Below are 15,452 nucleotides of genomic sequence, written 5' to 3'. Positions count from 1 at the left end.
ATAATAATAATAATAATAATAATAATAATAATAATAATAATAATAATAATAATAATAATAATAATAATAATAATAATAATAATAATAATAATAATACTCGCACTAGTTTATTGTGCTAACGATTATTAATACTACACAAAAATTGAAATAAATCTCCCGATCCATAATCTACGTCTTCACGTCAGGCTCCTCCCGGCCAACATACTCCTTTAGCTTTAGGAACTCAACCGACAACTTAATGTTTTCCTTCAAGTACTCCTGCGCGTCCACATCGATCAAGCGCGTGTCTGGCTCGTGCTTCTCAATGTACAGCCTTATCGTCGCGCCAGAACTGCCCGTGCCCGACAATCTTACCACGATTCGCGACCCATCGTCAAACTTCACATACAGACCCTGGTGAGCAGAAACCGACCCGTCCAAGTCCGTGTACGAAAAGTCGTCTGCTTCAACCACGCTCGCGCGTCCAATGCTGCTCCCCACAAACGTGTCCTTGTTCTTGATCTTCTCCGCCAATTCGTCAATCACCTTTTTCGCGCCGTCAGAGTCCACGTTCTCGTAGTCGTACCGCGTGAAGAACGTGCGTCCATACGTCTTCCAGAACTCACTCTGAATAGCAGCAATCGACTCCTCGCCCGGCTTCTCCTTTCCTACACCAGCAATAATATTCAGCCACGCGACAATTGCCCACAGTCCGTCTTTTTCGCGAATGTGGTCCGAGCCAGTGCCGAACGACTCTTCTCCGCATATCGACAGCTTCTTGGCGTCAAACAATGCTGTAAAGAATTTCCAGCCTATCGCCGTCAGCGTGCCTGTCTACCAAAACCTACAGCAATTCAAGCTCACCAGTAGGAACCTCGTACAAGTTCAATCCTTTTGCCTTGGCAACCAAATCCAACGCACCGCTGGTCGGCATACTACGCGCCAAACCATGCACTCCACCCTGCTTGAAATACGGAATCTTGTCCGCATGGTGCGCTATTATCGCAACCGAGTCACCAGGTGACACGAACGCATTCGCGCCGTAAATCATGTTCCGGTCGCCGTCGCCGTCCGACGCGGCACCAAATGGGATGTTCTCCGCGTCGACCTTGTCGACCAGCGACTTCGCGTACGTCAAGTTTGGATCGGGGTGTCCACCGCCAAAATCTGGCAGGGGCTCAAAATTCTGGATCGAGGACTCCGGCAGACCGAGTTCGTCCACAAAAATAGCCTTGCCGTACGGACCAGTCACGCCGCTCAGCGCGTCGAAAAGAACCTTGAATTCCGGCTTACTCGCTAAGAACGACTTGATAAGATCAAAGTCGAAAATCTCTTTTAACATCACCACGTAGTCCGCCGTCGAGTCAATGATCTCGACAGTCAGGTTGCCATACGACTTGCTACCAATCGTCGAGAGATCAATCTAACGTTGTCAGAGCAGCTACATAATAAGGATCGCCACACACAAGCGACATACATCAGGAATAGCTGAGATCTCATATGACTGGATCTTGGTAGTAACCTCATAGATCTTGTCGGTCACGCTCTCTGGAGCAGGACCACCATTCGATAAGTTATACTTGATACCGAAATCCGCATTGGGACCTGAATTCCTTTAGCGCGCAGCACAAAGCGATTAGATTATATCAGAGACAGACCTCCAGGGTTATGGGACGCAGTCAAAAGAATACCGCCGGTCGCCTTCCGTTTGCGAATGATATGCGACGCCGCCGGTGTCGACAATATACCGTCCTGGCCGATGATGAGTTTCGCGACCTACTATCGTTGGCAAAATCCAAATATTTGGGAACTCCAGATTGACCACAACGCAATAAATAAAAGTACATACACCATTAGCCGCACTGATCTTGGCAATCAATTGCACGACCTCCGTGTTGTAATAACGGCCATCGCCGCCAATTACCAAAGTTGCGTTCTCCGCGCCCTCGGGAATGGACAGGAGAATAGCCTGGACGAAGTTCTCCGTGTAATTCGGCTGCTGGAAAACAGTAACCTGTCAATTGATTAGCACAATGCCACAAACGGATCCCACGTCCAAATCAACAAATCTCTGGGATTATTCTCGTCACAAGGAGCTTTCACTGACGTCATAGAAACGTCGAGTCTCAGTACTCCACAGCACCACATCAATCACCGCATCAGACACATACCTTCTTTCGGAGTCCAGAAGTACCGGGCTTCTGTCCCTCAAAAATAGTTGTCTTGACCGTCTGAATTGGCATTGTTATGTTATTTACCGGCTCTTCGCAAGCTGCTCGTCTCTTCGGGACCCTTTTGGCATGGTCATTAGCGTTACACCCTTCGCACGTCACTGACTCGCAAGCTTCTGACAATCAATACAACATACCTTTAGTAACTAGAATAGTAATAAAGTACGCTAACCACCAGGATTCCACAATTTCTGCGTGGAACCAGTAGCGCGGTGATATAGACGTCCAGGAGTGGGGGCTGAGGGGGGAGGTTGGCGCGACTGGGGTTGATCAGGTGGCTGCAATTTAGCGCTGCATGGTTGCGCCGCGGGTGCCCCGACTTGGGAGTAGTAGTCCTTAGCTCACTTCGCATACACTTCCCTGCAATGCACGCCTATACGCCAAATTCCGTAGAATCTATCCAATTGTGTCGAGGGTGCCAGTTTGCAGTGGCGGATTCTGTAAAGAGCACATGACTTTACTATGCGTTTGTTTCCTGGTAGAGGCGGGTTGCTGTGAATTGCCCTGACCTACACACGTCGTTATCAATTAAATTTATCTGGCAATTTGATACAAACTTTTTGACGAATATCAAAGCAATCAATCTCTGGTAGTTACTTTTCATTTGGCCGATATACAACATGTCACGGAATCACACAATCGATTTTCGTTTTCATCTCCCTCCAACCCTTTTGCGTCAGCTCTCGGAAAAGTAGACTTATCAATACAAATATCAAAACACACCACTAAACCGTAGCACATGCGACAGAATAAAATACCCGAAGAAAAATTTAACATACTTATAATAACATAAACCGCGATTATTTTATATTATATATCATAGTAATAATTGCATAGCAGTATAACAAAAGAGAGACGAAAAATGTAGACACACCTAGAGACACCAAAAATAGCGACATAATCATACTAACAACGCAGTTTTGAAACACAAGACACAGTTGGCTCTTATCATTCCTTGTTTGTTCGTCTGGAGTGGTCTTGAAGGATGTATTCTGTAGTGTGAATCAGTGGCCGTAGCCGCCCCAGCCGCCCTGGCGACCCTGCTGACCCATGCCGTACGGCGGGTAGCCAGAGAACCCACCGTACATATTCTGCTGTTGCGGAATTGGCTGCTGTTGTGGAGGAATCTGCTGGTGCGGCGGTTGCTGCTGCTGCTGCTGGGGTATATGACCAGCCGAGCTAGCAGGTCTGGCCCCACCGGCAGCTTTGGACGTATCATCGCGCTGTTGCAAGAAATCGGGGATACCACCGAGGGATGAGACCGACGCCTGCTGAGCAGTTTGCGTGGACTGCTGGACGGGCTGCTGCTGCTGCTGTTGCTGAGCAACTTGCTGTTGTTGCTGCTGCTGAAGCTGCTGAGCCCGCGAGTAGTGGTCACCATAGAACGGAGACTGCTGCTGGCCGTAAAGCGATTTCTGCTGGCCAAACTGCGGCTGGGTCTGCTGATGGCCATAGTAGCCCTGGTAGCTGTTCATATTGTTCATGTTGTTCATGTAGTAGGCAGTGTAAGCCGGACTCAAGTAGTATGGATGGATGCCATACTGGTTGTGCTGAGCAGACATACCGGGAGAGGCAGTAGGAGCAGGCGAAGTCTGTGATTGCTCAGAGCCAACGCCAAAGCGAGTAGGCTGGGTCGAAGTCGACGACGGGGTCAACTGTTCAAGCGTACTTGAGGCAGTGCGCTGCAAGCTGTCCTGAGCAGCGGCGGTCGTAACGGCCTGCTGCTGGTATGGGTAGTAGTTATACCCCTGTCGCTGGGGATCAGCACCGTATGGATTTTGATAGTCACTCGGGAAGGCGCCAAAGCCAGGAATGTGGGTTTGCGTAGGATAGGCGCCGTAAGGAGACTGTGAGAATGGCTCGAATCCCTTCTGCTGTGCCTGAGGCTGGATAGGTGCCTGCTGAGGTTGCGCGTATCTGTTCGCTTGGATAGCAGGCTGGCCGAATCCGGATAAGGCCTGAGCAGGGACCTGCGATGGCGCAGGCTGCACCAATGACGCGGTATCAACAGGCTGGGCGTCCGGGGCTTGCTGATAAGTGGGAGTGGTCTTCTGAGAAACAGGAGTCTCACTACGGTGACGTTAGATCGATGTCCAAATATAAAGCAGCACGTACAGACTCACAGTTGTTCCTTAGGAGTTTCAAAGTTCTCCTCCTCCGGAGCGTTAGCCAAGTTCAAGCTGCCAAACTGGAGTCCAGCACGCTCAACCTGGGCCTGAACAGATCCAGGCATGACCACAGGAGCATCCTGGTTCAAAATTCTCGAATAGGCAGGTGATCGGCCGCCAGTAGGAACATTCTTAGCAGATAATCCAGGGGGAAGCTTAGATGGAGCAGGCGTGGACGACGAATTCGAAAGAGATGGAGCAGTCGATGAGTCAATGTTAGATGCAAGAGACGAAGAAGGTGGAGGCGGCGCGTCGTTGATGACCTTGTCAACATTTTCATGAGTTAGTGGAGCTGTAGCAGTTGCCTCGGCAAAATCGTCAGGAGCAGCTGGCACAGGAATATTCCAGTCTGGTTCTTCCGTAGTAGATGCGGACGATGCAAAATCATTGTTAGGGAATGAAGTACCGGCAACATGCACCTCGCCCCATCCAGAGGATGCCGCAGGGGCTGATTCTTGAGCAGCAGCAGTCCTCGGTTTCACTGGCTCCGGCTTCGACTCAGCAACGGGTTTTGCAATCGACGCCCAGCTCATTTTTGTTCCCGGCTTTATTACAGAACTCGCAGGCTTAGTAGTGGCAGGCACAACAGTTGCGACCGGCTTCGAAGTGGCAGACTTTTCCCACTCCGATGGCGCCGTAGCAGCAGGGGTAGATCCCCAACCATTGGTGGTCTCTGTCGCAGCAGCAGTCGAGGCCCAACCGTTTGTATTGTTGCTAGTCACCGCTGGTGGCTCGATTTCGGTAGCAGCAGGCGTATCCCATGACGAAGTAGTTGTAGTAGCCGGTTCTCCGCTCCGGGCCACAGTCGAGTCTCCTCCAGAAGCAAAGTCGGCGGCAGCTACAGGTTCGCCCCAGGCAGCATGAGAGGTCTCAGGAGCTTGTGTCAACAAAGATGAAGTAGAATCTTCGGTAACTTCATGAGTCACTCGGCCTATTTGCGGTTAGTGAGCTAAAACTGTGTAAGGCATAACTAAATCTTACCATTGGCATTGCCGCCGCGGCTTCGCCCACGGTCTATAATTAACGTTAGTTCAAATCTATTAAGTCACTTAATTAATGTTACATACCACCTCGACCTCTTCCTCTAGACTCGAAACCACCACGGCTTCGACCACGGGTAGACGCAGATCCGGATGATCTAGTGTATTCTGACGATGTGAAAGGACCCTTAGACTTGGATCTCTCCTTGGTTTTCTTCTTAACTTCGCCCCACTGGCTTGCGTGACCTATAGATAAGCCACGTTAGCACCAAATCTTAGCACCTTCGAGAGGGATCAATCCACAAGCCAACAACGCGAAAAGTAAGTAGCTATCGATCCAACAACCGCAACATCAATTGAGCCAACAATCAATCGTAGACCATAACATTGGTTTGTATTGTGGTTGACGTAAATGTCTTCAAGTAAATTGATCGTTACCTTCAGTGATCCGCACGACTGCAATCTCAACATCACCCGCCGTCTCAGATAAAAGGTACAACAGATCCTCCTCTGACCAATCCGGGAAAAGCTCTGAAAGTGACTCTAGACCAGTCAAATATTGAGCTTTCAAGCTCTGAATAGTGTCGTCCACGGATGCTGACGATGCCATTGTTGTAGGATCTGAATATGTGTTGTCTGACGTTGGGTTTGATCTCGACGAGGTAGCAGAGCCTCGTGAGGTGTATGATGAACGGCCGCGCGATGAGTGATATCCTCCTCTAGAAGTTCTGTGTGATGGACGTGATTGAACGTCAGCCATTAATTTGTATTAGCTGTGGGAATCTACCACTTGGTCAGCTACCGTAACGGGAACGATGCAAGCCCTGAAGATCAACTGCGATTCAGGCAAGCGATTAGGCATACGACATACCTTTCTGAGTATTCCGTAGCACTAGCTGTTTTGCTCAGAACCAGAGCAGACTAAGAGGAAAGTAGTAAATATATCCTGAGTGAGTTACTAAATTGCTGATCGATTGAACGGGGGGAAAAGAAGTCGCAGAAAGAGTGACGAAACTTTGGTGCCGCTCAGGCATCGTCGCACGGAAAAATTTGTCCACACGCAAGGGCTTGCCACGTGACCTAGTTTCCAGAAGTGTAAAATACGTAATTCCAGGTACTTTAGCTCTCACGCCGCTCTCGTTGCGGATTTGACCAACACAGATTTTTGGCGCAATTCTTCTCAAGAGCAGTCTCACGTAAGACCAAATACAGACATTCACCTGCTCTTTCATCGGCAATGGCCAATAGAGTTTATTCTCGTATCTGACACCGTTGTCTTCGATTAATGATTCCTTCGTTGCAAGATCACTCATCTCACCTGGCGTACGCCGGCTTCGCCGCGTTAGCGTCTCTGGCCATTTACGTCTTCATGCCGTCATTGCCGACTTTTTTGTCGTCCGGGTCTGAGGATGAGTCGCCAGCGAGCTGCGAATTTTCCAGGAATTCACGATATATTGTCGGACTCTACAATAAGGCCAATGACTGTTTTGCCAACAGTGTCCTTCAGGTAACCGAGTTGCAGTTGTTCTGGCTGTTATGAAATTAATGGGTAAACAGGCATTGGCATCCAGTCCAATTCTGCGCCAATATCTCGATGACTCCCGGTTCCGAGACCAGCCACTTACAGTAGCGTTAAAAACGATTATACAAGGTATATTGTCTTCCATTCATTTAAATTATTAACCGGACTGACGGACCACCGTAGACTTGAACAGCCCCATACGATACCCACGATCAATTTCACCATGGCCTTTTTTGCACGTGCTCGAAGTTATATATAAATCTCGCATCACCAGAAGTCAACATGATGCTCATGAACTATTACATCTGATACTGGAGACCATTACTGACGAGCATGACAAAAAGTTGAGGGAGATTTCCTTAGAAGAGATGGACCTGGACAGTGGTGAAAAGGTGGAAGACGACAATGTAGAGAGGGATGTCAATATTCCGCACGAATTTATGCCATTTGAAGGCACGACTGTTGACACCATTCGCTGTTTGCAATGTGGTAATAGTCCAGAGCCAAAGAGTACGAACTTTATTGTGTTGACGCTTAATGTGCCTCAGCAATCTAGAGCGACGCTAGAAGACTGCATGTCGTCACTGTTGTCCTCAGAGCACATCAGTGATTACGGATGTCAGTCGTGTAGATTAAAGGAGCTAGTCGGCACCGTGTCGCAAGTCATCAAGAAGGCGAAGCTGGATGAGACGGGCTCGGGAATCGTTGCAAGCTCGACGATTTCGTCGAAAGACATCCCTGATTTTGTCAAAGATCCTGTGGGGTACTTACATTATCTGCAGAACTTAGATCCAAATGTTGATTTGCATCCACAAATTGAGGCACGGCTGCCAAAGAATGTTAAGTCAACTATCGTGCGCACGACATCATTGGGACACTTGCCAGATATGTTTACTTGTCATTTATCAAGGTCGATTTTCTATTCCACTGCTACAAGAAACAGCTGTCGAGTATCCTTTCCAGAGAAACTAACGGTCTATTCATCTCAAAACGCGAAGTTAAAGCTTAGTTCGTTGGTTGTGGGTAATTCCGCAGAAGAACAGTCAAGTGAAGATGGATCTAAGACATATCGATTGGTTGCAATGGTCCGCCATATGGGCACTCATTCAGCCGGACATTATGAATGCTACCGTCGCAAGGAGATGTTTAAGGACTACAATCTTGAGACCGTCGCAGCGTTAGCCGCATCTAGTCCACGCACTGCGGATGCGTATGTCGGCGCGGAAGCGGCTACAACGATATCGACAACGTCGGAATATCTACCGACATATGCCGAGAATAGCTGTGCGACGAGTAAAGAAGATCTGCTATTGAGCCCAAACTTTGGAGTTATTTCTGAGTCGGAAAGTAACTCTGTTGGGCCATCACGCGAAGAGATTCCTTCACGACTTCAACTTTGGTCACGAAATTACACGGCGACCAAGAAACTGTACAGACAATTCACTGGTGGAAAAGGCTGGTGGAGAATTAGCGACGATAAAGTATGGGAGTGCACGACCGACGAAGTTCTACGTCAAACACAGTCTGTGTATTTGCTGGTATATGAACGAATACCACCGAGCGCGTTGAAGAAGAGGTCACCCAGTCGGCGGAAGGCTACTGCGGCTCAAAAATTGTGAAGACATAGGTTTGCATTTAATGTTTGTTATTAAAGTATGGTAATTGGATGCGGTAGGTATGGCAGAATGGCGTTTTTAAGCATTTTGTTTGGGAGTGAGTTTTCATCATACTAAAGATATGCTCACGGTGCTAACTCATAACAGGTCCAATTAATTTGATAAATGAATCTATATTTTTGCACTTATGTTTGCGGAGCCGCACGTTTATTATTTGGGAATGCCGTCAAAAACTCATGAAATATATGTTAACCTCAGTTGATAGAAATACCTAGCTTCCGTTATACAATACTGCATGACAACTTGAACATACCATTAGGGTAACCTGGTTACATATGTTGACGCTAGTGTCTTCTAAAGGTGTCAGAAGCTTGTGACAACCTTGGCATTATTAAGCGTCTAGTGTTCTGTTCGATTTTGATCGTGTGCGTGACGACAGTTTCTCGAATTCGTCAGCAGACACACCGCTGGTTTTAATCTGCTTCTGTATCCCTTCTTTCATATCAATTGGAGTCACAGGCTCAGCGATCCTTTGCGTTTCAGGCACCTCCTCTTCGGTGACAGTTTCTTTTCCATTAGTCTCAACAGTACGGTCTTCCATCTCCTCTGCTGCGGATCTATTCACCTCAAAAGCGCTCTCCGGTTCCGATTCAACAGGCCGGAAGGTGCCATCTGTAGGAGCTTTGCCCTCCCCACCATTTTGGATGGTCTCATCATCAAGCTTTGGCTTCTTTGTGGTGTCTTCGCCGTTCGCGATAGCAGCCCTATCTACAGCTGGTTCCGGGCCGGTAGGTTCTTCCAGCGGATGTTTCTCGCCAGTGGACTCAACGGAATAGATTGCTCTGTCGACGAGTACAATTTAAATACTGATCTGGCGCAAGCAATCATTGCTATCGTCTGCCACTTACCCGTCCGGCCGAGTAACTTGTCCAGAAGTCACTCTCAACGCAGCAGTCGCTGGTGCTACACGATGAAAGGTATCAGCCCGTGCAAATCACTATATTATATACATCACGATATAGGTACAAGTGCAAAATTCCACCCATCCAAATTTGGATTGTCATCGATAAAGAGGTGCTTATGACTGCCCGTTCAGAAGCCAGGTTTTGACCCAGAGTTGAGGGTTTTCTAGATGAAGAACAAGGAGAGCTTTAACAGCAAGCTAAAGTACCTTCGGTATCACTCATTATGATATTGCTTGGGGAGGATTTTGAGACTATCGACTGTGGGGTAGTCGAGAGCGAGCCGTATGTAATAGAGTATGGATACGGACTGACGGGTTCGTTACGAAACAATACAAGGAAACGAAGGCCATCAAATGGGCCTAAAATCCGTTTGGTTTTGGGGTTTCCCTCTATCGTACACAACGCGCAGCGCATATAGAAGCACTGGGGCGGCAGACGCTAATGTTAGTCAATTTCGTCGGGGATCGAAAGTTTGTCTGTGGTCATGGCTTGAGTGTACGACGAACAGAGGTTGCGGGCATTTCGATGACATTCTAGATCCTATTAATCAGCTCCGCCGACGACAAACCCGGCTCATGTCTATAGAAGCCCAAACTCTAAGAGTATTTTCGCTCCGGTTCCACCTGCATCTGTGAGTACTAACTATATCATGGAGACTGCTTCGGGGCCATCGGAGGAAGCGAGATATGGGAAATGACGTCATATCTCGCAATGATGATGTCTAAAAACATCCAACGTTGTGCTATTGTAGAACCGTAGTTACATGATTATTGACAGAGCAATGACATTTTCGACCCCTTTCGGCAGACCGTGATTGGTCAATGAATCAGCTCATAGTGAGGCCTATGCCAGCCGTATGATCTGCTACAGATGTCATAAGGGTTTAAGCGTCTAGAGTATGGAAATCACTAATTTATGGTGGAGGAGTGTCCGTCTAGGGAATATACCTTATAAAAAGGCACGGACCCCTGACAAAATACTAAAATACTGCTGTAACTAATATATTTTGTCCAGTTTTCGCTCGATAACTGCAAGGGTGGTGATGCTATTCATCTGTTGGGGATGCGCCCCTGGAGAGCGTGGTATCAGATATAGGCTGCATCAAAATCATTTCTAACCCTAGGAATTTGAATCTTGCCTTGTGTTGTTCTGGCTCGCAGAAATAGGTACAGTAGTGCATTTACTCTATATATTGTCTCAATCATTACAAGCAACTGGGTGACGTCGGGATTACGTATTTGCCGACATGATCGTGGCCAAAAACGAAACTCTGCAAGGCGCAGCCAACACGAGCTCGGGATATGAGATTGCCCCATAAACTCGTACAATTCGGACGGCTTTGGCCTCCGAAGACAGAATCTGGAAGAGCTCCACCAGTACACACTTACAATATATACTGTAGACATAAGGAGACATACAACTTTAAATTTGCATATCTCAACTACTTCGAGCCTTTGACTAACAAACTATTGACAAATTTCTGAAAACTCAACTCTAAAGTCCAAAACTCGAAAATAGGATACGCAAAAAAGTTCGGCGTTAGCAAGGGTCCGATTCCGAGGGCGCCGACGTTCAGCCGCTGGCCATCGTCGTCATTGACCGAACTTGTCATTCTTGCTTTCAACTGTCCTCTACAACCTCTTTTTGATTTATTTTTCATAGATAGATTTTAGAGTTGATTATTATGTCCGAGCAACGCGGCGAAGCGTCAGCGGTACCAGCGGTAAGTCATGTCACTGTTAGGATAGTTTTGCTGACAGAGGTTGTTATCGGTGTCTGTTCTTTGTAATCGCTTTAACATTTGGTTCGTTTGAGCTAACGATGGCACTGGACGCAGCAGCAACGGGGACCATGGATGACTTTTCTTCGATCATTGGCGAGCTCGAAGGGTGATCTATCGTCTATCACTGTAAGTTTCATCTGCTAGACTCACCGAGGATCATCCATTTAGACGGACAGGATTATTACAGGACAGGTACTGACCGATATATAAGGCGCCACCATTTATCCTTTCGGGTACGTCACTAGTAGAGTACTCCAAATTCTGGGCTGAACTACCGGACCTCTTCGTCGCGCCTACCATGATCTTGGACAAAGAAGAGCGCGCCCTCGCCGTCGTAAGGTGGTTCATCGCGACTCTAAAAGGGCAATATACTTCCCGCAACGAGGCTCTCGGGTCGGAGAAAAAGCCACTGAACCCATTCCTCGGCGAGCTTTTCCTCGGTAAGTGGGAGACCGAATTGGAAGGTACGACGATCCTAGTGTCGGAGCAAGTTTCCCACCATCCGCCTGTTACGGCGTATGCGATCTACAACGACGCGTATGGCATTGAGTTACAGGGATATAATGGACAGAAAGCGAGTTTCTCCACTACGATGCTTAATGTGCGACAGGTGGGACATGCAGTGTTATATATCAAGAAGTTTGACGAGTATTATTACATTACACTGCCAACTCTGCATATCGAGGGGTTGTTCTACGGTGCACCATATGTTGAATTGGAGCAGAAGACTCTGATACAGTCGTCGAGCGGATATTGCGCGTCTATCGAGTACTCTGGCAAGGGATATTTTTCTGGCAAGAAGAATACTTTCAAAGCAAAGTTATACGCACCAGACCAGAGCAGCCTGTTGTACACCATTTCTGGACAGTGGTCAGGAAAGTCGACGATCATGACTGAAAAGAAGAAGAGTGAGTCCGTATTTTACGATGCCATGGAGCACAAGGTGGTGCCGTTGGTTGTCAAACCACTTGAGCAGCAAGCGGAGTACGAGTCCCGGCGCGCGTGGGAGAAAGTCGCCGCCGCTGTGCAAATTATGGACTACGACACTATTCATGTTGAGAAGTCAAAGATTGAGAATCAGCAGCGGGAGTTACGGAAAAAGGAGAAAGAGGAGGGCGTCGAGTGGCAGCGGAGATATTTTGAGTTGATAGAAGACGAAGGTCCATTGAAAGACGTGGCTGAATTGGCTGGCGTCGAGCCGGACGAGAAAGTGTGGCGGTTTAATAGAGAGGTGTTTGAGCACAGTTCGGATTCAAAGTTGTAATATTTGTGAATAAAGTTTTGATTGCACTTGTTAACTACGGTGGAGCTGGTGATTAGAATATGAAGTTGACCCGACTCGAGCAAAATTGAAACGTTACTGGTCTCCGTTACTGGTCTCAAGTAATAAGGGCAAAGTAATGTGTCGTAATAAAGTATGAGGGAAGGAACACTGGAAATACTATTTGTTGTTATCGAATGCATGTCTACTTGGAACACTTCTGTATTTTGGGCTCATAACGGTCCTCATGGTTGGTTTGTATTATCATTCGCAGTATCGCGTTTGTCCTTTGTCTTGTCCATGTTCTCCTTATCATTTGTTGCAAGTTATTATTCGGCGTTACGTGGTTTTAAGTTTACAGGATTAAAAGTTGCCGTCTATAGTTTGTTCTGTGGCTTGCAATATGGATATTCCCAGATCACTTTGCATGTATTTTGTGAAGCAACGACCCAGACGAGAAACACCGGATTCTCGGGCAACCCAATGTGCATTGTTATTATCTTTAATGCATCGTGGCATCCCTAGCCAGAAACTAATTATAAACGCAATGTAGCCGCAATTTGCAACCAGCCCACTCGCGACCCGGCTTCACAACCGCCGCAGCAGGAGCTACATCCCAATGAGGGTCGTCTGCGTCGTTTCTGGAACTATGTATAGCCCGCTAAGGAGCGATCACGCAATTATACAGATTCGTAATTAGTTTGGCTTCCGCAAAAAGTATTCTGGTAGTGAACGCTTGCGGCGCGTTTGTATATGGTGGACGTGGACTGCGTCGAGCCCGTACGCGTCACTTTCGCGTCGTCTTTGGTTACTGGTGTGCTCGAGACAGGAAGAGGACAAGTCGTGCTCTCAAGCGTCGCTCGCTGAATTAGAATGGGGATAGCAGTAGATGAGCGGGTCCTGTTTCGATTTTATACGGTTTTTTTTGTTCTGCAGAAGGCTGTGGAGTCGTTAGAGGTCCCAAGTGCATTTGATGGAGTGGGTTCGCGCTGTGCGATACCTTCTAATCAACCAACATAATTGAAACTTCGTCGCATGAAATTACAACAATCTGCCATTTAATAAATCAATTATAAATAAACTACAAATACACCAGTTATGTCAGCCATAACTACACGGGATAAATATGTATACATAGTACCTGGAGACACACAAATTGACAAATCGAAATACATACTTAAACCCAATTCCGAGATAGTAGAGAGTACACAACCAATAAATAAAATAACAACGGTAATGATAATAATAATAATAATAATAATAATAATAATAATAGTAATAATATCATATATAAGTCTCACACTACTATTAAAAACGTACAAAGCATTAACCACGCGTACACATCCCATCGTATACTTTTACACAGTTGTGAACCACTCGATAACAAGCGAATCACAACAAGAAATGTCAAATACTACATGACTGAATGTTTATTCATCATCATCGTAGTCGCCAGAGCCACCGTTAGCGAGGTAAGCGGCCTTCTCTTCCTCGTAGCGCTTCTTGTCCTGAGCAGCACGTGCCTCGTACGGCTGTAAAGTCGCGTTAGCCGTCTTTCCACAACGCACCGCAAGTCGCATCAACAAAAATAATACATACAACTTTCTCCTTGGGGCTCAAAGCTTTCCATCGCTCACCGAGAAGCTTGCCAACCTGGCCTGTGGTGATGCAATAACGTTAGTGCCTGTTATGACATCGACTAGAAGCGAGCCATAACAAGAGACCAAAACTTACCAAACGCTATGCCAGGATTTTCAGAGCGCACGGTCTCGCGCTGCTCGTTGGCAAAAAACATATAGGCAGAGAGTGATCGTTTTGGGGCGTTGGGGTCTAGACAAATCAAGATGTTAGGATCGCTTGCGGAAGGTAATGCGGTGATGATCCCCATAGTAATCTGCCACCCATCCTGGAAGGCTACCAAGATCAGGCCGATCAAAACGGGACAAAACAACATACCTTTCTTTCGTCGGCCACCGGCTTTGGCCTTTCTTGTTGTCTTCGCTTCCTTAGGCATGATGGATATGTGATTGAAGGTCAGTAAATAAAAGTCTGTTGACGCGTCGCGCGCAGTATGTCAGCAAAGGGATCCAGGGAAACTGGAATGTGACAAGACGAAAACAGCGCAAAAACAAGTGACAATGTGTGACAATGTCGCGCAAGAGATAATAATCAATAGGAAATAAAAGGTAGTTGGAGGGTGGAGAGGAAACGTTACCTGTTGCGGACTTGTTGACGCGTAGTAGAGTGTGGGGAGCGTACAGTAAGGCGAATTGAGCGTAGCAACAGTAGTAGTACTGAGAGGGGAGAGCACAGCGAGGCCTTCGAAGTGTGAAGAGGGAGAGTGTGTGGGCGGTGCGGGCTGTCTGCCTTTTACTATGGTGCCGCCTAACGCCCATCTACCGCTCTGTTGTCGCCTGCTGTGTGCGAATAGCTTGCGCACGGGGATGACAGCTAGTCGTAGACAGCAGCCGCCAAATCTCCAATATTATTTGCACGCACACATCATACACGACCAAAACACCCTAACCCTGCATCACAAATGTGCGTTTTTATACACTGTATCTTTCCACAGTCGCTTCCAAACACGGCCGATTCTTGCTGCGACTGCTACAATTTGTGTATCGTATCAAATCGAATGGTCGTTACCACGCCGACGTTTATCTAAATTCATGGGCGATGATTCTTAGGATTTGTTGGTGATATAGCCTATTTGTAATTAGTGCGCCTGGGCGGAGCAACGTGTGACCTGCCCAATTGCATACAGGGTTTCGTACCAACGCGTCGTTGCCCAAACAAACCTGACGCGTCCAGATAGGGCGTGCAGCCCTACGTCACACCATTGCGGGCATGAAAGTCCACGGGCCTTCTTCCTTCAGCAGAGGATCTACAAGGCAGTCCAGTGCCATTTTGGTTTTATGCAATGCGAAGATTCCCAATTTAAGACGTC

The 15,452-nt window shown here is 47.3% G+C and overlaps 5 protein-coding genes across 5 annotated transcripts; 2 read left to right on the top strand and 3 right to left on the bottom strand.

Annotated features, from left to right (window-relative positions):
- Positions 1-99: 99 nt before the first annotated feature.
- On the bottom strand, positions 100-2,550 carry V1508DRAFT_368971 (uncharacterized protein). Its single transcript, XM_066937427.1, has 7 exons — positions 2,348-2,550; positions 2,151-2,271; positions 1,829-1,993; positions 1,638-1,755; positions 1,457-1,584; positions 844-1,402; positions 100-791 (listed from the first exon to the last, which is right to left on the bottom strand). Exons 2-7 carry the CDS (start codon positions 2,220-2,222, stop codon positions 169-171), a joined length of 1,665 nt encoding a protein of 554 aa, XP_066796563.1. The 5' UTR covers positions 2,223-2,271; positions 2,348-2,550; the 3' UTR covers positions 100-168.
- A 242-nt stretch (positions 2,551-2,792) lies between these two features.
- V1508DRAFT_415380 (uncharacterized protein) lies at positions 2,793-6,393 on the bottom strand. Its single transcript, XM_066940055.1, has 6 exons — positions 6,230-6,393; positions 5,797-6,141; positions 5,446-5,604; positions 5,360-5,392; positions 4,334-5,309; positions 2,793-4,280 (listed from the first exon to the last, which is right to left on the bottom strand). The coding sequence occupies exons 2-6, from the start codon at positions 6,116-6,118 to the stop codon at positions 3,215-3,217; spliced, it is 2,556 nt and encodes an 851-aa protein (XP_066796562.1). The 5' UTR covers positions 6,119-6,141; positions 6,230-6,393; the 3' UTR covers positions 2,793-3,214.
- Positions 6,394-6,643: 250 nt separating this feature from the next.
- On the top strand, positions 6,644-8,499 carry V1508DRAFT_352903 (uncharacterized protein; the record flags this gene model as incomplete). Its single annotated transcript, XM_066936867.1, has 3 exons — positions 6,644-6,865; positions 6,916-7,009; positions 7,064-8,499. 3 exons carry the CDS (start codon positions 6,644-6,646, stop codon positions 8,497-8,499), a joined length of 1,752 nt encoding a protein of 583 aa, XP_066796561.1.
- Positions 8,500-10,670: 2,171 nt separating this feature from the next.
- V1508DRAFT_461205 (uncharacterized protein) lies at positions 10,671-12,922 on the top strand. The gene is made up of 3 exons (XM_066942797.1): positions 10,671-11,184; positions 11,299-11,370; positions 11,456-12,922. The coding sequence occupies exons 1-3, from the start codon at positions 11,146-11,148 to the stop codon at positions 12,506-12,508; spliced, it is 1,164 nt and encodes a 387-aa protein (XP_066796560.1). The 5' UTR covers positions 10,671-11,145; the 3' UTR covers positions 12,509-12,922.
- Positions 12,923-13,462: 540 nt separating this feature from the next.
- V1508DRAFT_415367 (high mobility group box domain-containing protein) lies at positions 13,463-14,554 on the bottom strand. Its single transcript, XM_066940054.1, has 4 exons — positions 14,462-14,554; positions 14,240-14,335; positions 14,105-14,163; positions 13,463-14,037 (listed from the first exon to the last, which is right to left on the bottom strand). The coding sequence occupies exons 1-4, from the start codon at positions 14,517-14,519 to the stop codon at positions 13,936-13,938; spliced, it is 315 nt and encodes a 104-aa protein (XP_066796559.1). The 5' UTR covers positions 14,520-14,554; the 3' UTR covers positions 13,463-13,935.
- Positions 14,555-15,452: the final 898 nt, after the last annotated feature.

The sequence above is a fragment of the Lipomyces doorenjongii genome (assembly GCF_038497915.1).
Source record: "Lipomyces doorenjongii strain NRRL Y-27504 unplaced genomic scaffold V1508scaffold_17, whole genome shotgun sequence".
In the NCBI taxonomy this organism is placed as follows: domain Eukaryota; kingdom Fungi; phylum Ascomycota; class Lipomycetes; order Lipomycetales; family Lipomycetaceae; genus Lipomyces; species Lipomyces doorenjongii.
Note: the sequence above shows the minus strand (reverse complement) of the source record. Positions and strands in the feature narration are given on the sequence as shown.